This window comes from Pangasianodon hypophthalmus, chromosome 6 (genome assembly GCF_027358585.1).
Source record: "Pangasianodon hypophthalmus isolate fPanHyp1 chromosome 6, fPanHyp1.pri, whole genome shotgun sequence".
Classification (NCBI taxonomy): Eukaryota; Metazoa; Chordata; class Actinopteri; order Siluriformes; family Pangasiidae; genus Pangasianodon; species Pangasianodon hypophthalmus.
This window is the reverse complement of record NC_069715.1, coordinates 4,387,495-4,412,316: the sequence shown is the minus strand read 5'-3', so window position 1 is coordinate 4,412,316 and position 24,822 is coordinate 4,387,495. Positions and strand designations below refer to the sequence as shown.

The 24,822-nt window shown below is 38.6% G+C and overlaps 1 protein-coding gene across 1 annotated transcript; it reads left to right on the top strand.

Annotated features, from left to right (window-relative positions):
• The first annotated feature begins 1,944 nt into the window (after window positions 1-1,944).
• On the top strand, window positions 1,945-5,661 carry LOC117597581 (extracellular calcium-sensing receptor-like). The gene is made up of 6 exons (XM_034305425.2): window positions 1,945-2,159; window positions 2,295-2,586; window positions 2,752-3,543; window positions 3,755-3,982; window positions 4,114-4,237; window positions 4,754-5,661. The coding sequence occupies exons 1-6, from the start codon at window positions 1,945-1,947 to the stop codon at window positions 5,659-5,661; spliced, it is 2,559 nt and encodes an 852-aa protein (XP_034161316.2).
• The last annotated feature ends 19,161 nt before the right edge of the window (window positions 5,662-24,822 follow it).

The window sequence follows — 24,822 nt, the reverse complement described above, 5'->3', positions numbered from 1 at the left end:
TCCAGCTGGGTTCCTTCATGGCAAATTGGAGGTTTGTGAAGGATTATAAGATCTTTATTATGGCCAAGATCCTGCTCTCTTGCTGGGTTGGCAATGAATGATACCCGCTTCTTATCTCTTGCCTTCCCTTGTCTCCTGTGCCTCTCTGCTCATGAGCTTCCTCCTTAGGATGTTCCACAGCTTTGCTAGTGGCTTCGTTCTTCCTCACTTGCTGGCATGTACTGCTGCTTTAGGGCCCATAGCTCCTGTTGCAGCTGATGTATTTTGGTGGCACTGCCATTTATCGTGTAAGCTTTCTAGGTGTTTCCTCTTTCAACATGGCCAAATTCTCACATGCATAGCTGACAATAATGGTTGTCATTGTCTGCGTCCAGATATCAGTGTTGCCTTTGTCTGTTGTATGTAGGATTCTGGATTAAATCGATTCATACAAGCATTTTCCATCTCCAAAGGATGGGCTGGTCCAACAGTTTAATCAAACTCCTAAAGTTATGACTTATTAGTTCATATTTGAGGATGGTCGGAATTCTGATAAGTGGCTCAAACCAATTATTCACAGTATAATAAGAGGTATAAATGTTATATCTGTAGAAGCCTAAGAGAAGCTCCACTTCTCAAGAGATAGGGGAATTTCTTGCTCACTGGGATTAGGTGATTTTGGTGTATGTATTTACTAACACAAGATCTAAAATTTTGGGAAGCTCTGTTTAATTGTAAATATACAATGCAGAATGATTCGGGGGACTTTGGAGAAGAAAATCTGTCTGAAGTGGAAAACACCTTCACTGATATGTCCATGATGCCCATTATCAGTAACGTGTATAAAGGTGTTTATGCCATTGGCCATACCCTACATGACCTTTTTGGCTGCAAACAAACTTGTCCTACGAAGAAGCAAACTGATCCTCTCACTTCAAGTTAAAAGTGGTGCTAAGGGACCATTTTTGCACATAGACTAGTCTTGGCACACACAAGCTATACTGAAAGAACTAGACATAATGCACTTCATAGAAGGTGCAGTATTCTTTAATGTAGAGAACTTTTAAAGTGTATATATATATATATATATATATATATATATATATATATATATATATATATATATATATATATATAACTGACATATGAAATCCCTAGATATTTTTTATTTTAATGAAGCTACTTTAAAGAACACTAATCAGTAAACTGTGGGGAAAAATACAGATTAAGTAAGACAACAGTTCAAATATTCTTAATTAATATGTCTCTGTATAAAGCAAATAACAATGTAACCAGAACTTAACACACTGGCCATTTTAACATTATGATCTGTTCTATACATTTACTCACCTAATAATGTATTTAGTACTTTGTTTTCTCCCACACTTAAGAAACCCTGTGGTTCTTTGAAATAGGACATTCACCTTAATAATGATAATATTCCATTTTAAAATGTTTCTCTGGTATCTTTTTGTGGAGTGTTGGGAATAGCAAAAGCACCATTAACATAAAAAAGATTGAATGAATGAATGAATTAATTAATAGATTTTTAAAAACTTTAAACATCTGAATTAGCCAATGTATGTAGAATACCAGTGTCAAAAGCTAATGCATGCGCTGAGACTGGACTATATTTAAAAAGCAAATATATTATGGTTAACAAAGGATATGGAAAGATTGAGCATTACTAAGAACACAATCACCAGTTTTTTTTTCTTTTTAAGAAATTTGTATTAGAAAATGGTAAAAACATGATATTCATGGTATGTAAGTTGTGCAGGGGGAATGTATTTTAGAAGACATCAGCCCTCCTTTGATTGTGGCTCATGTGTGTAACTATACCATAGAGGATTTGCAATCCATTTGTATAAATACCATTAAATCATTCCTGTTCAACTATCTAACAGGTTAGACCACACATATGTGCTCTTATTAATCATCTGTACTCTAGAGCAGTATAGGTAGATGGAGTCAATATTTACTGTCTTGCATATGCTAATAGCCATCATCAATTTTTCGAGAGCTAATGAAACTACTTGTAGCCTGAGAGGAGAGCTTTCATACCCACATTTTTGGAAAAATGGTGATATCATAGTTGGAGGAATTTTTCCATTTTATAGTAGTTGGGAGTTCACAGACTCGTCCTATTCTGTCATGCCACCTCCAATAAAGTGCTCAAGGTAAGCATTATTGATAAAGGATCATTTATGTCATTTTATTGAATATTTACTATGATAAATTATGATAAATGATTATGATGCTGTTATTTTATACTAAAATAATAGATTTGCTGCTCTGTCTGATTTTTTTATCAGCTTAGATTTCAGAGCCTTTCAATACACACAGTCCTTGATCTTTGCCGTAGAAGAGATTAACAACAGTTCCTCTTTACTTCCTGGAGTCTCACTGGGCTACAAGATCTATGACACCTGTAGTTCTTCAGCAATGGGAGTTAAAATGGCAATGACACTTATTAATGGAAACGAGAACTCGCTTGCACATCAGGTCTGCACAAAGCCAGCCCAGGTGCAAGCCATAATAGGCGAGGCATACTCATCGGTGTCCACAGCTATAGCAAAGAGTATTGGACCTTTCAACATGCCCATAGTAAGAATATATGCCATTTTATCAATAATATGAATATTACAACACCACTTTAGAAATTAAAGAAAAGTTACAGCAGATAGGGCACTGTTACAGCTCACATTTGGCACATTGTATTGTGCAAAATTAATGAACATAATGTCTGAGCCTGTGATATTATAATTTTAGATCAGTCACTATTCCACCTGTGAGTGTCTCAGTGACAAAAAGAAATATCCCTCATTTCTGCGCACTGTTCCCAGTGATTACCACCAATCCCGGGCCCTGGCAGAGATGGTCAAACACTTTGGCTGGACCTGGGTGGGAGCAATAAGAAGAGATGATGACTATGGTAACAATGGGATGGCTACATTTACTAAAGTTGCAGAACAGTTGGGCATATGCTTAGAATATTCCCTTCCATTTTTTAGAACCTACTCACAAGAAAGAGTGCTGAGAATCGTAGAGCAAATCAAAAGCTCCACTTCTCGAGTGATAGTAGGATTTCTTGCTCACTGGGATTGGGAGATTTTGGTACATGTATTTACTGAACACAACATCACTGGATACCAATGGGTGGGAACTGAAGGTTGGATCGGTGATCCAGTAGTGGCCACACTGGATAAGCAAAATATACTGCAAGGAGCCATAGGGCTTGCTATTTCCAAAACAACAGTAACTGGTCTAGAAAACTTCATTCTAGATATAAAACCACTGAAATCTATAGGCAGTGGTATTTTTACAAAATTTTGGGAAGCTCTGTTTAATTGTAAATATACAGTGCAGAATGATTCGGGGGACTTACCAATGTGCACTGGAGAAGAGAATCTGTCTGAAGTGGAAAACACCTTCACTGATATGTCCATGATGCCCATTATCAGTAACGTGTATAAAGGTGTTTATGCCATTGGCCATACCCTACATGACCTTCTTGGCTGCAAACAAACTTGTCCTACAAAGAAGCAAGCTGATCCTCTCACTGTGAGTTAAAAGTGGTGCTAAGGCACTGTTTTTGCACTTACGCTAGCTCTGGCACACACATGCTGAATTGAAAGAGGTCATAATGCACTTTATGGAGAGTGCAGTATTCTTTACTGTAGAGAACTTTTAAGTATATATAATACATATAAATGTATATAATTTTTATTAACATATGAACTTTGTTTTATTTTAATTATTGTTATTTTTTTAGTTTCTTGAGCACATCAAAAAGGTGCATTTCAAGACCAAAGATGGTGAAAGTGTTTATTTTGATAAAAATGGTGACCCTGCAGGAAAATATGAAATAATAAACTGGCAAACAAATAAAGAGCACCTGCATAAATTTGTTACTGTTGGATTTTATGACTCCTCTTTTCCTGGTCAGAGTCGTTTATCTGTAAACTTGACCTCTATTGTTTGGGCAAAAAATACTGATAAAGTGAGTATAAGGGAAAATGTGTGAACATGTTATGGGAGAGGGGAGATGCATTTATTTTTCATTTTCTATCATTCTTTTAATATTTATACAATATTATATAATAAAAAAATACATTTTTGCCTTGGTCCTAGGTACCACAATCTGTATGCAGCGAGAGCTGCCCACCTGGAACAAGGAAAGCTGTGCAAAAAGGAAAGCCTATCTGCTGCTTTGACTGCATACCATGTGCTGCAGGAGAGATTAGTAATATGACAGGTACAAAAATACCTAGATGTTGGGAAAGTTACATTACAAAGCTTGCAGCAGTCAATTTAATTAATAAACTAATTTTTTTGTGCGTACGCACATAAAATTCTTTTAGTATGATGCTTGAGCTATGCAAATTTCTTTTATAAATTGGAATATATACAAATTAACAAATTCTTGTTCTTTCCAAAACACTTAAAATAGCAAACAAAATTTAAAATACCTTTTAAATTTTAGTTTTATGTCATTTAAATGAACATGGTGAATTTTATTGAAAAAAAAGAGTGCTTAGTAAATAATGACAGGTGAGTGAAACAGTGATTTGAATGGGAGTGGACACTATTTAAAGTACACTAAGCCTACACTATTTAATATCTAGAGGTTTCAAGAGATGGCTAACTAGAGATTAATCTTAAGACAGCAACACAGCTTTATTAACCTGTCACAAGTATTGAATTCTACTTATTATTCCCCAAGCATATCTAATCTTGCTTTGTGTTACTCTTTTTTATTTCTCTATTACAGATTCTATTGAATGTAAACAATGTCAGCAAGATTACTGGTCAAATCCACAGAAGGACGAATGTGTCAAGAAAGAAATTGAATATCTATCATATGAGGAAACTATGGGAATATTGCTCACAGTTATTTCTGTTGTTGGTGCATTTATGACAATGGTAATAGCAATCATATTTCTTAAATATAAAAACACTCCAATAGTCAAAGCCAACAACTCTGAGCTCAGCTTCCTGCTGCTCTTTGCACTGGCTCTATGTTTCCTTTGTTCACTTACTTTCATTGGACGTCCCTCTGAGTGGTCTTGTATGCTGCGCCACACAGCATTTGGGATCACTTTTGTCCTCTGCATTTCCTGTGTTCTGGGAAAAACAATAGTGGTGTTAATGGCCTTCAGAGCTACACTTCCAGGCAGTAATGTCATGAAATGGTTTGGGCCTCCACAACAGAGACTTAGTGTACTTGCCTTCACTCTCATACAGGTGCTAATTTGTGTCCTTTGGCTCACAATATCTCCTCCTTTCCCCTTCAAAAACCTAAATCACTACAAGGAAAAGATAATTCTGGAATGTCATTTGGGCTCAACCATAGGATTCTGGGCTGTTCTGGGTTATATAGGACTTTTGGCTCTTTTATGTTTTGTTTTGGCTTTTCTGGCTCGGAAGTTGCCTGATAATTTTAATGAAGCTAAATTCATTACGTTTAGCATGCTCATATTCTGTGCAGTTTGGATCACTTTTATTCCAGCTTATGTCAGTTCACCTGGGAAATTTACTGTAGCTGTGGAAATATTTGCCATTTTGGCATCAAGCTTTGGTTTGTTATTCTGTATCTTTCTTCCAAAATGTTACATAATTATACTGAAGCCAGAGAAGAACACTAAAAAGCAAATTATGGGGAAAATACCAGTTAAGTAAGCTAACAGTCCAAATGTTATTCATTAATATGGCACAGTGTAAAGCATATAACTAGGTAACTATAACTGAACACACTGGATATTTTAACATTAAGATCTGTTCTGTACCTTTTATTCACGTAATAATGGCTTATTGATATAGGGCATCCACCTTAATAATGATAATATTCCATTTTAAAATGTTTCTTTTGTATCATTTTCCAACAAATTCCCATACTGTGAAGTATGTAGCACATGCACCATTAACATAAAAAGATTGATTGAATGAATAAATGAATGAATGAATGAATGAATGAATTTTTAATACATTTAAACTTCTGAATTATGAATATATGCAGAATCCCATTGTCCGAAACGGACCTTATTCTCTTGATTAGTGGTTTTTTGCTAAGTTTTTGAAAGTGCGCTGAAAATCACTGACTATAACACGGGCCCATAGCTCGGCTAAAGCTCCTCTTGCCTCCCGAGTCTTCCTCCACACCCTCACACACTGGGGTTTTACAGTTATGTTTTAATATAATATACTGAAATGCTATGTTACTATAGTCAACAATATATATAAAATAACATTATTAATTGTGAACGCTAGTTAATCGAAATATGACAAAGAGTTTACTACTACCACAGTTTACTATCGGAGAAGACTAGGCTATACCGGAAGCTCGCGTAGCCACAGAGATTTTAGCAGAAATACGTAGGCAGTAGGCTGTGCAATGAAGAAGTTCAGTGTCTCAAAATGCACTTATTTTGTTTCAATACCAACAATATGAAACACCCAAACTTCATTTACTGAAGTACTTAAAAGGCAATGAATCAGTTATAACACTCAATATAACACGCATGTGCCCACACACACTCTCACACCCCCCAGCCTGTTGCAGGCCTGTAACGTCGCTTGTGAGCGTGGGGGCCTTGAATACAAATGGCAAATAGCCTCTTCGCTCTAAAGAGCAAAGCAAATTAAACAGATCACCTGAATGCCCCCTTTTTTTTTAGGCAAATGAGGCCCACAAATTAGTACTCCTAGGCAACGGCAAACCATACTTTGGTCTCCCACTGCAGTCAGAAAAATGGCAGCGCTATCCTCTAGCGCGACGCCAGAGGAACTCTAAGCCTCAGGGTCATTTAGAGTGCTGTCTGATTCTATGATCCAGGTCAGTAGTACTCTTCCTCGAAATAAAATTTTTAAAAATGAGACGCCTGTTTGGCAATCGCAGTTATTTCTCGCTCTCGATCATAGAAGAATAAATGAAGCTTCGTGAAAAGATCTTTATACACTCTTATAACCTACAGAGAAAAAAAGAAACAAAATCACAGAATGTTTCTACAACACTTCTTATATATAAAATTTAAATTTACCACACGGATTTATGGATATGTACACTTTTTATGGCTTAAATCACGAGCAACACTGATCTCTCTTTCCGATCGACTGTCATTTGTTTTTCTCACTCCCCCTCTCTCCAATCAGAATTTACATCCCATCCACAAGGGCGGGAGTAAGTTAAATAATAACCAATCACAAATGAAAGAATAAACACGCGGGCAAAACGCACGTTTTGAGGGAGTGCATTTCAAACAAACTCTATAGTTTACCGTAACTCTTAAAGGGGCAGTACCTAGGTATAACCCTCCTTTCATGAAAAGAAAGAAAAAAAGCAAAATCCTAGATAAGATTATCAACTGAGCATACAGACACTGTTATGGGGGGAGTCCAAGATGGCGTCCTGCTAACTTGACTTTTGCTGAGCTCTGCTGACAAACCATTATAACGGCATAAATATCATTCTTTCAATTTACCTTAGAATTTTCCTCATCTACCTTTCTGCCTATCCTGAGATTCGAAATATGACAAGGAGAGATATGTCGCGTATTTCGCAGCATTCTGATAAGATGGACTTTCATAGTCATGCATCTACGGGGGAAACTCTGTCCGGGGCCAAAACGCCGCTTCCAGATAGCCCAGGTAAACCTCCATCCAAAAAGGGCAAGGCAGATGATGACATCTCCTCTGTTATTTCAACGCTCTCTCAGCTAATTAACACCTGCTCTGACACCATAGAGAAAATGGTGAGTGAAAATGCCTTAAAAATTGAAGGCTTAAAAAAAACAGTGGACTTTGTATGTGCCGAAATAAATGACATTAAAGGCAAAGTCAGTCAATTTGAGACAAGATTGAACACTGAAGAGAAGAAGATGGGATTCTGTGAACAACGTCTCATTGACCTGGAAAGATATTCCCGTCGATGGAATCTACGTTTGCAAGGTGTAATTGAGAAGGAACGAGAAGATGTGAGAGCGGATTCAATCCGTATCTGTGAAGCTACGCTCCCTGAGGGAGATCACAGCCTAGCAGACAAAATCGACACGGTTCACCATATTGGAAGGAGGCTCTAAAATAGTTCATGACCTCGACCCATCATTATTCAATTTTCTTCACAAGTGGCGATGGAGTGTGGAAAGCAGCGAGGACGTCTGAGTTTCTTCGTACCAATCAACTTCGTTTCACAGAGGATCTCATTGCGCCTGACCGGCAAAGAAGACGGCTGCTTTGGCCCGCTGTTGAAAAGGCTCGAAAGGAGGGGAAGAGGGCTCACTTCGTGGGAGCCCGTGCCTTCGTTGATGGATCTGAAATCTTTCCACCTTAGCACAGTAAACCTGTTTGATTAAGTGGATGAAACTTCTCACTTTGTATAAGAAAGGACTGAGTGACTGACTGTGACTGCATTTATGCCGAAGACTGGATTCATTTGACTTTGTTAGTCAGCTACTGATGCACTTTCATCTTTAGAGGGTTCTACGAAGTTTGTTCTTTTATTTTTGTTCTGTTTTTTGTTTATGTCTATTTCAATCATTTCTCTCAATGCCAGGGAGCTATGTCAAAATGCCCAGCGCAAAGCACTGTTTCTGTATGCTAAATCTTTTAAAACTGATTTTTGTTTTTTTCAGGAGTCTCATTCTGTTTTCAATGACACTACCTTTTGGAAAAACCAATGGGGCAATGAGGTTTGGATGGCTGATGGTTCCGAGCATTCTGCTGGTGTAATGATAATGAAAAACCATTTTGCTGATTCGGTCATACAGAGCTATATTGATCCTAAGGGGCATTTTCTTTTATTGGTAATTTGTGTTAATAATGTTTTTATATTATTGATTAATGTTTATCGGTATAATACCTCCCGACAAAACGATTTGCTGTTTGAAGAGATAGGAGAAAAAATTTTTGTTATGGTCTAATACACTTCCAGATGCTTTGATTTGTATTGGTGGAGATTTTAATATCGCTCCTATCTTGATAGATTTCCTCCCAGACAGTCTGCTTCCTCTAATTCAAAATTGATGAAAATGTTCATGGAGAAGTTCGATTTAATTGATATCTGGAGGGAGAAGTTTCCAAATGTTAAATCTTACACATGGAGTAACAAGAATCAATCAAGACTTTCTTGTTTAGATTATTGGCTTGTACCACACTCATTTAAAAACTAGAATGTTTCAGTTAGTATCCATCCCTCACCGTTAACAGACCACCACATTATTTTCCTCTCTATTCATTTATCCACAGGACACTCAAATACTAGTTTTAGAGCTGCCTATTGGAAAATGAACTCCTCTCTGCTTAAGCATGATGAATTGAAAAAAAGAATTTCCTTTTTGATTCGATACTATTGGGCCAAAGCTTCATCTGGCAAAAAATTTAGTTTTAACTGGGAGTTACTAAAATATGAAATAGGATTGTGTGTTAGGCATTTCAGCAGCAATTTGGCAAAACAGTGAAGGTATGAAGAGGAAAAGGTAATTTCAAAGATTATAACGCTTCAGAGAAAAATTCAGGACGAACCAAGAGAAACTGATTTAACAGAATTTGCAGACCTTCAATCTAAATTAGATAGTATTTATAAGTTCAAAGCTGAAGGCTTCTACATTCATTCTAGGAGGAAATGGTTAGAACAAGGAGAACAAAGCTCTGCTTATTTTTTTAGAATGTAAAAACATAATTTTAGGAATCTTACTATTGATTCTTTGCAAGTTAATGGTACTTTGACAGATTATCCTAAGAAAATTGCTTCTTTCTGTAGTAACTTCTATTCAGAACTCTATAAGTATAATTATTGCAAAGAATCTGCTTCTCTTTTCTTTCAGTCTTTAAAGGGGGTTAATCTAATATCTGGAGATGAGCAGTTTGCCTGTGATAAAACTATAAATATTACTGAAATAATTGACGGTATTGAAGGCCTTAAAAATAACAAGTCTCCCCGCACGGATGGCCTAACGGCTGAATTTTACAAATGTTTTGCGGAAGAATTGGCACCATTCCTGCTAGAGATGTTTTTGGAGAGTATTCAGTCAGAAAATCTGCCTCCAAGTTTAACACAAGGGCTACTAACTCTAATACCTAAACCCAAAAAAGATACTTCTCTGATAGATAATTGGCGGCCTATCTGTCTGCTCAACAACGATTATAAAATATTAGCTTGGATTCTAGCTAAAAGACTTAAGAGTGTTTTAAACTCTGTTATTGACGAGACTCAATCAGGATTCATGCCAAAAAAGACACATAGCTAATAATATCCAACTTTTTTTAGATTTGTTAGATTATTCTGAGTTAGTTAATGATGACAGTTTTATTCTCTTTTTAGATTTCTACAAAGCGTTTGACTCTCTCAATCACGAATTTATTTTTTTATCTCTCAAAAAGCTTGGATTTGGTGATCCATTCCGTAAATTTATACGAACTCTCTACAATAATGCCAAATTCTCTATCAATCTTAAAAGGGGTACCTCTCCTAGATTTCAGTTGTCAAGAGGAGTTCGTCAGGGTTGCCCTGTCTCACCTTATTTATTTCTTATAGCTGCATAACTTCTTTCCTCTTTCCTTTCAAGTAGTCATCTGCAGGGTTTTACTGTCGCTAATAAGTATATACTTATCAGTCAGCTAGCCGATGACACTACTTTGTTTCTTAAAGACAAATCACAAATTTCAGTTGCTATCGAACACATTAAGTTTTTTTCTAAAGCTTCTGGTTTAAAGCTGATTCTTGATAAATGTGAACTGTTAGCTATTAAAACTTGTTCTTCTCCTTCTCTTTACAGTATCCCAGTTAAATCACAGGTGACCTACTGTATCTTGGTGTATCTATATGTAAGGAAGATAAAGTCAGATGCAGATTAAACTTTCACCCAGTTATTGGAAAAGCTAAAAGGAAATTCAATTCATGGTTACAGAAAGATTTACTGCTAAGAGGCTGAACCCTCATTGCTAAAGCTGAGGGTATTTCAAGAATGACTTACCCCGCTCTCTCTTTATACATAGATAAACCTGTATGTGCTGACATTGATAGAATGTTATTTGACTTTCTGTGGAAACATAGGAGACATTATGTCAAAAAAATCTGTTGTTATAAATAAGTATGAATGTGGTGGCTTAAATTTTTTAGATATTGCAAATAAAGTAAATAATACTTTAAGATAAATTGGTTAAAGCAGTATTTAACAAATTATGATTCATTTCATGAATCATTCATTTGTGAAATATTCTTCCTAATAGGTTTTCTCTAAGGTGGGAGGTCTCCCTTTCGTATTGTTATGTAATTACAATATCACTAAATTGCCCCTTAAAATATCGAATTTTCATAAACAAGTGCTTTTGGCGTGGCATCTGATTTATAAACATAATTTTAGTCCTCACAGTTATTTTATTTGGAATAATGGTGATATTCTTTATAAAAGTAAATCTTTGTTTTTCCCAAATTGGGTCAATAATAATATTATTCTAGTTTCTCAGTTAATAAATTCTGATGGTTACTTATATTCTTATTCAGAGTAAATATAATATTCCTGGCACTCCTCAAGAGTTCGCCATTGTAATGGATGCCATTCCGTGTGGGGCCATAACTCTTCTCAAGGGCTCTGCTAGATCCCAGTTTTCTTTGTCGATGATTCATCCTTTTGATACAGTGATTGGGAAGCTTTGTTTTTTATCTACCTCTTGTCGGAACAAAAGAATTAGACAACTGTTTCAGGCTGAGATAACTTCTCTACCATACATTATGTCTCACTGGAATGGCCTATACGAAAACATTCCATGGAAGAAAGTGTGGACTTAGTCATCTAAATATTTACTAACTAATAAGGTAAAAGATGTTTCTTATAAATTACTTCATCTTTTCTATCCTGTTAAGCTGTATATGAAAAAAATGTTTCCAGATATTGATTCTTTATGCTCCTTTTGTGGGGCTGAAGATGAATCTATGTCTCATCTTTTTTGGGAATGTACATTTACTAATTTATTTTGGAAGGATTTCTGTATTTTTGTACATGCTTTTTCCTCACATAGTTTCTCTTTGTTATATAAAGATGTTTTATTTGGCTGTCATAACTTTATTTGGCTGTCATAACTAAAGAAGACAAAGACAAATATTTTTTGATAAATTTATTTACTGTTCTTGCAAAATTCTTTTTACAAAATGTAAGTTTCAAGGTGCTAAGCCCTTTCCTGTTTTCTGTAAGGACATTAAAACCTACCTGGACACTCTTCTTACATCCAACAATTACAAAGCCCTTAAAACTGTTTCAATATGTCATTCTTATTATATTTTTCTGATTTTATAACCAGTAATTGTATTCTCAATTGTACTCACCCCTGGCATTGATTTTTGTATGTTTTTTATGGCAATTAAAAAAACTAAAAAAAAAAAAATAATAATAGAAAAATTGCCTAATAAACACTAGCATCCTTTCCTGCTGGAAAAAAAAGACAGACACTCTTATGATACTATTTGAATCATATAAATCTTACTTTAATACTAAGTACATAAATGTTGCTGTACTTAATAATAACCCTAGCTGGGCTACATAAATGTGGAAAAGAAACATTACCTAGCTAGCTACACTTTTTAAATTTTAGAAATGATGTGAAATATAATACAAGCAAGCTGTTGCTCACTTGAGCTAACTTAGTTAGCTCCTCTGACAGCTATTCTAATATTAAAGTGTGAGCAACAGCAAATGGTCCACTTTAAATTATACACCCTTATTGTTGAGTACAAAACAACACTAACATCAAAACACTGAAATATATGAAATGTGATCAAATTAAAATGAGCTGTGGCTAACTTACTAAAAACAAAGTTACTAGTTAGCTAATGTGACCTAACTAGCTAATCTGCTTTCATTATTAGTAAATCTATTTAACTATAACAATTTTAATTTGCTTTCTGAATTTCAGATAAATTATTTAAAAAATAAAATATTTATGAGGTAGATGTGTTTTTGGCCTAGTACACAATTTCTGCGGTCTGGCCCACTTGGACTGAATGTAATGTATAATGTTCTCTAAAATTAGTTTGACACCCCTGACTTAAAGCACAATAATGTCATGGTAGCATAATTTCATTGTCTCAATCTCATAGCTTTTGTCTTTTGTAGTCGCATTGTATGTCATTTAGCCCATGCTGTGTTCATGTTCGTGCCATGCATATCTAGTTATTTGTTTTGTTTCATGTTCAGAGTCTTTGTTTTCATATGTTTGACTCTAATAGATACCAATCTGCACTTGCATCTGTCTCCACTATCAGTCCATGGTAGAAAGCAAAACCCAACTATGGATGCAGCAGATTTTTTCAAGGGCCTACAAGATCTCCTGGAAAAGAACCGCCTGATGTGGGAACTACAGGGAAAGAGAGAATGAGTCAGTGCCACGTTGGAATGTGTTAAAGCCATGCAACCCCTGAGAAAATATTTTGAATAGCGGGCTCCCGACCAGCGTGGAACCATCTCCTTCCCTCCCTACCCAACTGAGGATCTGCATCATTGCTCGGAAGTCGGCTGAGGAAGTCCCTCTGTCCCTCTGCCCTGCAGAGGACATCGATACAGCTCACAGCTTTGCTATATGCATAACTCCATTTCCCTGCTCCACATCGGACATGCTACACCACCCCGCTCTGCTTCGATGTTACTATGCCACCCGGGTCTACTTCGGATGTCATTCTGCCACCCAGCTCTGCTTCGGACGCCACTCCACATGCCTGCTCTGCTGAGGACGTCACTCCACCTCCATGCTCGGTTGAGGATGTCGGTCCACCTCCCTGCTTCGCTGAGGACATCGCTCTGCCTCCATGTTGCCACCTTCATCTCCTGCCTGCTCCGCTAACTGTATTGTTCCCCATGGACCTCCTCGGGCCTAAGGGCCCCCATCAGCAAGGAGACATTTTGCTTGGTTGTCCAGGAACCCCTGTGAACTGCATATCATGCTTATAGATTTTTTTATGGTGGCACAACCTGAGCTGAAAAGCCTGGAGCTCAAAAACAGGAATAATGTACTGAGGCCCTGTTACAAATGCAGGGGGAGGACTCATGGGTGCTCCATGGGCTAGGTACAACTAGGCAGTACTCCAGATGCAGCTGGCCTTCCCAGCCCTTGAGTCACTCTGATGAAAATGGCCTGCAGGATGAACCAGAGGCATATTTGGAGCTCTTCAAGCATGCAGCAGTGGTATGGGGCTGGCCAGAGTCACAGTGGGCAGTTTGTGTCCTTTAGTCCTTTACCTGTTTCATGAGAAACCCAACTCATGGTCCTGCATCTACCTATTGTGAACCAGCTGGAATATGAAGGTCTCAAGAAAACCATCTTGAAATGGGTCACCATTGCCATATGAAGCAACATCTCCAGAGGTTTTTAAGAGATTGGCTGCCTGTTTGTTTCGGGTGCCACATGTTAAAGGGGGCGTATCTGTCATGGTAACGCAGAACAAGGAGGTGCAGAGCTTTGTCTTTTTTAGTCCCGTTGTTTGTCACTTAACCAGTGTTGTGTTCATGTTCTTGCCATGTGTATCTATTTCTTGAGTAGGAAATTAGCTGTTTAGGTTAAGCTGCCCACATTCATCATAAAATCTGTAGGAAATTAGCTACTTAGATTATGCTTCCCACATTCTCCACCAAAATATATAGGAAGTTAGCAGATCAGCTCAAAAGGGGAAATTTTGCAAACTTAATATTTTAATAGCTTATCAAATATTCATCCAGTGATAAGTTAAAATTAGTGTATTTATTAATTGTGCATAGGATATTACCTCTGTGTCCACCAGCAATAATATCCTAAATATAGTGAAAACACTATATTAAGGGCACAGTAACAAGATCTGCAGTTTAATCTAAATTCTAAGCACCTACCAAGTCATAGGTGTGTGTCTCTTCTATTACTGTGGATAATGGATCAGAAACAGAAAAGACAAATCTGATGTGTTAAAGTGTGACATATGCATTTGTGCCGAATTGCTGTGTGAATAGATGGAAAGTGATAACTCGGTTTGCTTCCCTAGTGTTTAACCTGCAGTAAATGAGAATTAAAGTCAGCCCTGTCGGGATGAAGAAATCTCCTCTCAGCGTGGCAGGGATAGAATTGAATGTGTTCCTATATTTCTTCCTAGAAGGCCTTATGTTATAGCTAAGTTGATTGCATTACGTGTTCCAATGCCATTCAGATAGCTATTTTACTCCCCAGGGTTAATCACTAGAGTAGCGAACTTATGCTTGTCCTTTTGTATCTGCTTGCAGAGTAGTTTTGAAAGATATGTCTCTCAGTGTAACACTAGCTGCGTTTACTTGGACACTAATAATCCGATCGTAATTGGACTAGAAGCACAATCAGATTTAAAAAGTAAACACATGTAAACATGTCAATCGGAATGAATTGGCCAAAACCGATTCAAATTTCATTTGGATCGTAAGGGGTGGTTTAAACCTTTTCTAATCCGGTGAAGAGGAGATGTAAACACTTCATCGGATTGAAAATGAAACCAGATAGTTCTGCGCATGTGCAATGACATACAAATCACATAACGACGTATGACGCATGGCTGTCAGCGGTATTGGGGCTCTGACCGTAGCCTCACCAGGTGCCATGTACCCCTTCACCATTGAGCATCATGTCATAAATGACTGTCGTTTCATCCTAAAATTCTCCTTCCACTCCTTGTCTGTGAAGTGGTGCAAGACGACGTTGTCCCACCAGTCCTTGCTTTGGACCCTCACCCACAGACACCTTGTTCTGGGCTCGGGAAGGGGCATTTTAATTGCTTGATAAATACACGCAGTACCGCTCAAAACATCACGCGCTCGTCGGCTTCTAATTAGCAGCTGAAATAGGGAAATGTTTAGTCTGCTTTTTAAAATGAAAAAAGAAGCAATGGCAAGAGAGTGGCTGCTAGTATCTGCATGTTGGAAATGTGTATTCGTGCACTGTGCGCATGTCAGAAGATCAAATCTGATTCTGTCATGTAAACGCACATATCATCCCGATTACTTTATTCAGCGTTCTTGTAAACCCTGCCATCTGATTAATCAATCTGATTGATTTCATTCCGATTGAAACAAAAACTGTCCATGTAAACGTGACTACTGAGTCAGTGTCCGAGTGTGTTTTGAATGTGAAGTTTTGTTTTAAAACTTGATCAAATAAAGTTTGAATAAATTTGTGTAACCAGCAGGGAAGAAGACCTGTTGTGTTTGTGTGTCCAGAGAAGGTGGCACGGAAATTTAAGATCCGCCGAGATTGCAGTTATTGGATTATTGCTGTTGTACTAGTTTCAGTGTACCTGTAGCATAGATAAGTATGTGTCTCACTTTAAGCGCCACACGTTAAAGTGGGCTACAAGTGGTGTTTATTTGCATAGCATTGAAATGCACTGATATTTCATGTGAAAGTATTTAAACTGTGTTCTGCAAGCAGTGTATTAGCGAACTACTGTTTTTGTTGGTTGCCATAACAACGATCAGGCCTGGAGGTCCTAGGAGACTCTTCTGGGGCAACTCTGAATTGCGCATGCGCAGTGCGCTGATGTTGCCATATTGTGAACAAACTCTCAGGTGTAGCTAAGCTAATCTGAAGCAGTAATGTTTACATCGAAGTCAATGCTAAAACCGTTAGCCAAAAAGGTTTTCTTCTTTAATTTGTTTGTTTTGACTTGTGTTGCAGGAAGAAAGAATCCACCCCACTAGTTATTCTCCCTCAGTAAGACCACAAGTCATCAACACACTCCACAAGAGGTTCACAATCACTGAAACAACACTTAGCTGACCCACTACACGTAGGGTTTTAACCCCTGCACAGATCTGTGTCAGTCTGTCTCGCCCCAGCGTGCCAACTTGCCTCAGACCACAAATCCCATCACCCACTGGGAAGACTTAGAGATATGGCTGAGCATTGGCTTTCTCTTGCTTTCCTCTTTTGACCATGGCTGAGCAAGGCCTTCAAATTATTATTATTACTAATAATAATTATAATTCTAAGAAGACTCCTGATACACAATCAAAGACAGAGCTACGGTGACCAGGAGCTAGCAAAAATCACCGGGTCCCTAAGCCACATCCTTATAGCCCAGCTGAAACTAAGCGAAAAGCATGCCACCCACCTGCAAAAGGAGGTGACGTGCCCAAAGACTCATAGACAAGCTGGAAGAGAAAGCCAAGGACCAACTCAAAAGGTCAGATGAAGTGGAGCAAGAGATAAGGAAAGAACTTTGCAAAGAAACCCTGGCAGGTACACAAAAGGAAAAGGAGGAAGCGAAGACTGCCCATAGTAGACAAATTTCAATATACCAAGTAGCTACTGGAGAAAGCCAAGTCTGAAGTCAAAGTGAAGAACACCAAACTCAAGGTTGGACCCTGGAAGGCCATCTGGAGAAGTCCAGGGATGAAATTGAAAGTGTGTTCAGGCCTACCTACAAGACATCAACTTTCACTTGGAAATGAGGCCTCACACGACAGACTCAATCTGCTCAAAATGACATCCAGTCCTGAGGTGTGAAGTTTCCTTGACAGACAGCCTGTTCACGTCAAGTGGGACTATCATCTACTCTGTCAAGCACTGATTAAGGAGTTTGCAGACCCAAAGTCTGAACCTGGACTGTTAGCCGCCCCAGAAACCAAACAGGGTCAGGAAGAGAATCCACAAGCCTAGTACAACCGGCTCCAATGAGCCTACTTTGGGGCACATAACTAACCTGAACTGGAAGACAATATGAATTTCAAAACCCTCTTCCTAAGAAATAAGCCATCACCTAGGTGTCATGGCCTGCACTCACACAATGACAATCCAACAGCTACAGGACCTAACCCAGAAGGCCTATAACAAACAGAAGATGGCCTCAAGAAAAGGTGACAAAACATCTATAGTCTTGATTACCCAAGATCCAAGCCTGGCACTGGAGGACACCCCGTGCAATGACTATGCCAGATTCACGGGATCATCCACACTTCTCAAGAAACCCATCTCGGCACTACTCATACAGACACAGCAGTGAGTGTGCACGAGAACAAGACACTACACCCTCCAGCTTACTTACAAGAACTGATCCAGCTACTGAAGGAATTCCTCAAAAGAAATGAATCCTCCAAGAAACATGAGAACATGACAGAACTGCCTCACTGGACCAACTCCCAAGGATGCAACAAGCTGATTCTCAAGTAGGCCCACTGAAACCAGATCAAGATACACCTGGGTCCAACAGACAAGAAAAAGGGGGGAGCTAAAACAGACTGACACGGCTCAGACTGCCCATACACTACACCACACTAGCATATATTTAAACCAACCACCATAGGAAACATGTTTTGCTGAGAGGTAGAGCATCCCACGTCAGATAAACCTAGACATATTTAAATCAACTTGCACTACTGTATAGAAGTACACTCAAATCATTATAGGGAAACCCCATTGTTATTATCAAGAGTTATTTTTCTTCCTTCCTTCTGCGATCACTGTCATTTCATAATCATTCCTTTCTCTTGCTTTCCTCTTTTCTTTTAGTAGGCCAAACAACCTAGAGAAAAAGAAAGAGACAAAAGCCGACTAATCGTAGGATCACAAGTGTGTGGGGGGGGGTTGATGTTGAATTTTAAGTGAACAGGCAGCAAGAAAACCATAAAACAATAAATCCTCAATCACAGACGCTGAGGAGCAGAGTTAATTACCACCTGCCTAATTTCAGCTATCTTGTAAACAACAGAGCAAACATTAGAACATCCCTAACCAGAGGATGAGCCATCTCAACCAAGAGGAACCCTGTCAAACTTATTGATTTAGGCCATTGGCCAAGAACGGATGGCTGGTTCACAGGATAACATCCAAGGACCCTCAGCCATAAATTTGATAACCTAAGGCCAAAAGGGGGGGTGACACACCCAGGGAGGCCTCAAGAAAGAATCAACACAGGCTGGCCCTCGGGACTGAGACCCTTTGTTCTTTCCCTCAGGAACACAATTATCACCCTGTTCTCACCACCAATCACACATTCCATAGAGCCCAACTTTAATAAATGCATCACGGTACATTACATCTCCTGAAAGGACAATGACTCTTAAAATGATTCACTATGGTTTGAAAAACTTGTTGCCTTTTTAATGTCATTCCTTATATGTATCATGCCTATAGCCACCAGTTCATTATCATGCTTTTGATCATTTAACAAGTAACATAGTATTGATGAGTGTATCAGTAACAACAAGTGATGTTTGGTATGTGTGTAATCATTATTTCATTTCCTAAGGGCTGGAATAAAATGAATTTTAGTACAATGTATTATGTCCATGTTACAAAATTCATGACCAAAGTTCTAACTTTACCTTGTGGAAAGTTAGAAAAAGCACATATCTAATTAGTGTCAGAGGAGGAGAATGCAGTTTACACCCTTCCCCAAGATCCTGCTGATTGGAGGAAGCCCTTTGGGGTCAGCCCAGCTGGAAAAAGTGAAAACTCTCAAGGAAACAATGAGTCCTCATCCATTAACAACTCAGAGTTCTCTTCAATCAACATCTTCCGCAAATTCTTCCAAGAGCTCCAGAGGTTTTCGCCCCGCAACATCACGAGAAGATGACACTCACTCCGAGGCTCTGCATCCAGACTGGTTCGTGCAAAGCCTCCAACTCCTGCCTTTGCACCACCGGGAAACACCTTTTCTGTCATCAGGGCTCCTTTGCCTAGGGTGCATGCCTCACTCCATTCACCATCCTGATTGCTCTTCCAAGACGTCACTCCAAAAGCCGACCAGACAGCTGACAAATCCCCATTAGGGACAATGCAAACGCAAGTACAGTACCTTGCTGAACTGGTGTTTATAATATAAAGTTTAAAGCCCTTCTAAATGAAACTAAGGTTAAAATGATAAGTTGATGGTTCGTTCAGGTCATGGTCTGAGAAATAGCATATAGTCTTAGAAACTCTGGAGTTCATTCATTCTCTGTTCAAAACCCTTCCCTGTTTGACCTTTGTGTGTGTGTGTGTGTGTGTGTGTGTGCATGTGTTTATGTGTTAGGTTAGTTTCTGTGTTTTAGAAAAGTCTAATAAAGTCTTGTCTGATTTTTGAAGGCAAGTGCCTTGTGTCTCTGTGCTTATAATTTACAGCCTTAACCCTTAGGAGTTTGAGGCATTTTTTGGATCCTGCAGATGTTTTGACATGCCCTGACATTTGTTCTTATTTCAGTTACTTATTGCATATTAATGGCAAAATTCTGATTACACTATATTCAGCACAATTTCTGCTACAATAATATGTAAGCAACCTATATGTACATGTTTGTATTTCTGAGAAAATCAAGTTTAAACTTAAAAAAAAAAATAGAGATAAGGCCATAAAACACATACTACTTGAGTGCTGGATTATGCAGACCAGAGTCTTTGTTACAAAATGATGTGAAAACCATTCTATTCATTCATTCACATAAAACAATGCATTGATTTAACTTTTGTGTGACAATTTTTGTTTTAGAAAGGCTGTATGCGAGGGATTGTCAATGGCCATGAATATTGATGTCTGTCATACCTAGGGAGATATTGACCCACCCCTTAATGAGTCTATTAAGGTGGAATGCCACTGTGGAAACTAAAAGAAAGAATTTGAGGAGAATAAAAGAAAGAATGTTTTTGTTTGTAGTTTATTTATAACATAATGCACAATATAATCAAATTATAAATAAAGAGATATAAATATAAAAAAGAGAGTCAAAGGCACATTTTTGTGCACACGGTCACACACCTTTGTGCCATTCCTGGAAATAGTTCCTGGTTAACTAATATATATATATATATATATATATATATATATATATATATATATATATATATATATATATATATATTAGCACTAATATTGCAATATAACAAAAAACAACATGATTTTTGTAGTGCAATACATGCATATATACTTCACAACATATTACACTCGAAATACTGGATGATTTCAGTCTGGCAATATAGTTGGAAAATAGCCCACCTAAGAAAATATGTACATATCTAAAAATAACACTCCAACTATTTTGAGTAAGACTAAATTACTTACTTATCAGAGATTATGATCCGCTGGATCAAGTCGCTCTTCAAAATGCAACCAGTCATCATCGGCGCTCTTCTTCTGAGGAAAAGGTGAACTCTTCCTCACTGTACCATCATCCAAAAGCGATAAAAAGTCAATGAATCTGTTGAAGCTTGATGCCATATTCATAGCATTGATGGGGCCACAAAACTCCTGGTTCCTGATCTCCTGGTTTTGTGTGTGGCAGCAGCATTTTTCAGGCTACAGTCAAAGAGATTCTCCCGGCTTTTGACTGGCAGTTCTTTCAGCATCGGGATGGTGGTTGCAGACAAAGTGAATTGGAACTACTTTACCTTTTTTTCAGCATGAGGAACCTTGACTCTGTTGGTTTAAAACTTGCCCAGGAGATGAACTTCTCGAAGCAATGAAAGATCCACCTACTGCCAGGGAGTGATGTTGTGGTGACAGTCAGGTTGTCCATAAATGCTGTTATTGGTGGCTGACACACACAGATCTTCATCAGGGGATATTTTTATATTTTCTATATTTCACTGATATGTCCCATGCTATTCCCATATAGATATTCATGGTGAGGACAAAAGGGATGACTGAGACGATGCAGCAAAAGGGATGACTGAGATGATGAAGTCCTTGATCTTACTGGGCACATGGTATCTTTGGAGAGCTACTTCGACCAGTTTGTGTGGCATTTATCCATAGGCATTGGTGAGGTCCAGGAACAACACAACCTGGTCCAATCTGCCTTCTCGTACCTTCTCTCTGTGTGACTACCCCTGTATGTGAGCAACCAGATGTCCCAGAGATCCTGCCCTTCTGCACTGAGGTGTCAATGTATTTGTTCTTTAGAACTCTGTCAGACACTGGGACAAGATGCTGAAAAATATCTTGCCTTCTTTGCTGAGCAGCAAGATGTTCCTAAACTGATCACTGTTCTTAGAGTTCTCTTTCTTGGGGATCCAAACACCCTCAGCACACTTCCACTGGTCGGCAACTCTCCCCCTCCACCAAATCATTCTCAAAATCTTCCATAGTTGCAGAAGGAGTTCCAGGCATTGTTTGTACACAATGTATGGTACTGCACTGGGACCTGGGGCTGAGGCAAATCTTGCCTTTACAACTTCCTGGACCCCTTTCCAGCTGGGTTCCTTCATGGCAAACTGGAGGTTTGTGAAGGATTATAAGGTCTTTATTATGGCCAAGATCCTGCTCTCTTGCTGGTGTAGGAATCGAGACTATCAAATTAAGGAAACTAACTGTCTCTACAACCACACAGAGGACAAAGACATTCCTTCACACCCAACGGACCTAAGATGGCTCCGGCCTGTCTAGATTAAACGACAGGTCATTAAACATTAAGGGATGATAACGGTCATCGGAATGCAAGAAACCCCGAAAAGATGGTGTAAATTACTCCTCCGTGGGACTAACCTTGGATTGACCACCCTTAACAGATGCCTTTTGTTTGGATTAGGGAACTGGTTGAGATTTATTACACTAAACCCTACTCAGCTTCAAGTGACCTTTTTGTTCCCAACTGAATCAGCAAAAGGGCCCCAGACCTGAGACTCCTCCACTTCTTGGAATGTCTTTTTCTTTCTCTGCATCTGCCTTATTTTATTTCAATATAATCGCTCAGTTTGTGTTAAATCTGTATGGGGAATATGCATTCCCACAACCTGTATTAAACCAGAGGGCAAGAGTTAACTTACACTTCAGCCACGGCGACTTCTCACATGGTGGGAAGTCCAGTGTTACCTCCAAATCATGTACTCTAACCAGCATTATATTACAACCCCACTATTAATGGAATTGTATAATATTAAGTCTGTTTCTTTCTGTAAACACGCCATTATACCCAGTAGCTAATGGCCATGGCTAATGTATGTCATGTGTGGTATCTGCATGCTTGTCTTCATGTGCTGAAGCTGTTGATGATTTGCAATTCTCAGTACCTCATATCATACATGTATTATAAACATTAAAGGTAAATAAGACCACATTACATGGACATTAAAAAGGAGGCAGCCCGGGAGGGGTCGCTTGCAAATTAGCTGGAGGGCCAGCCAAGCCACTCTCCAATCATCTCCAAACCGGCCTGCGGTTGGTTGAAGACCTCAAGAGGCCGGCTCATCTAAACTAACATAAAAACCACATGCCCAAGCAAGAAAACAGCTGGAACCCGAACAGAGCTGGAACAGCAAGAGAACCTGCCTCAGAAGATCCCAAGACTGGCAACCTCGAATTTCGGCTGAGTCAACTTTTCTCCCAGCCGTTCAGACTCCAGCCTCCCTCTCCGGCGACGATCCATAACTCCTCTAACATCCTCCAACTCCGATCTGACTAGAACCTGCTGACCAACACCAACTCCTTCCACTCATCACCCAAGCAAAGCAAGTATTGATACCTCCCAACTTCATTCAAGCTGGTGCAGTAAACCTAAAACCCTTTTTCATCGACTAATGCTGATACAGAATGATGGCTCACTCAGGTCAGGGTCTAGTAAAATGGTCATGCATATGCTTCAGAACTCAACTCTCTGGTTATTATCACTGGTTCTTCTCATGTCACATACCCACATGTATGAATGTGTATGAATGTGTATGTCTGTGTGCGTGTTGATTGTGTGTGGTAAGTTAGGATGTGTGTGTGTGTTGGTTGTGTGTAGTAGTTGAGGATGTGTGTGTGTTGGTCATGTGTAGTAGTTAGGATATGTGTGTAGTAGTTAGGATATGTGTGTGTTGGTCATGTGTAGTAGTTAGGATATGTGTGTAGTAGTTAGGATATTTGTGTAGTAGTTTAGCCTGTGTCTGTAGTAGCTTAGTATAATAAAGTCTCGTCTATGTTCAAGGTGATGTTGTGCTGTGATTTCCTGCTCACCATCTGAGTTCCTAGTGTGCCCGATCTGTAGTACCGTGCTCTATAAAGGTTGTCCTCAAGGGACTTGTAATGACTTGCCAGAGTGGATAAGAAACCTCGTCAAACTTATTTTGACAAAATTCCCTAATATAATCAATATTACTGATTACATTAATAATCTTTACGTCATAATAATTATAAGACCCAACTAAGTCAACATCTAATGAGCTAATACGTCAGCTTAATTTAAATGAGCTAAATTTTCCCTACACTGGGTTGGCAATGAATGATACCCGCTTCTTATCTCTTGCCTTCCCTTGTCTCCTGTGCCTCTCTGCTCATGAGCTTCCTCCTTAGGATGTTCCACAGCTTTGCTAGTGGCTTCGTTCTTCCTCACTTGCTGGCATGTACTGCTGCTTTAGGGCCCATAGCTCCTGTTGCAGCTGATGTATTTTGGTGGCACTGCCATTTATCGTGTAAGCTTTCTAGGTGTTTCCTCTTTCAACATGGCCAAATTCTCACATGCATAGCTGACAATAATGGTTGTCATTGTCTGCGTCCAGATATCAGTGTTGCCTTTGTCTGTTGTATGTAGGATTCTGGATTAAATCGATTCATACAAGCATTTTCCATCTCCAAAGGATGGGCTGGTCCAACAGTTTAATCAAACTCCTAAAGTTATGACTTATTAGTTCATATTTGAGGATGGTCGGAATTGGGATAAGTGGCTCAAACCAATTATTCACAGTATAATAAGAGGTATAAATGTTATATCTGTAGAAGCCTAAGAGAAGATCCACTTCTCAAGAGATAGGGGAATTTCTTGCTCACTGGGATTAGGTGATTTTGGTGCATGTATTTACTAACACAAGATCTAAAAATTTGGGAAGCTCTGTTTAATTGTAAATATACAATTCAGAATGATTCAGGGGACTTTGGAGAAGAAAATCTGTCTGAAGTGGAAAACACCTTCACTGATA

What these genes read in the sequence shown, in the direction of transcription:
- LOC117597581 (XM_034305425.2), top strand. Translation starts at nt 1,945, where the DNA reads ATGGAGTCAATATTTACTGTCTTGCATATGCTAATAGCCATCATCAAT. An exon ending in AGCAAGCTGATCCTCTCACT is followed by an intron (nt 3,544 to 3,754) that starts GTGAGTTAAAAG and finishes TTATTTTTTTAG; the next exon opens with TTTCTTGAGCACATCAAAAA. An exon ending in AGAGATTAGTAATATGACAG is followed by an intron (nt 4,238 to 4,753) that starts GTACAAAAATAC and finishes TCTCTATTACAG; the next exon opens with ATTCTATTGAATGTAAACAA.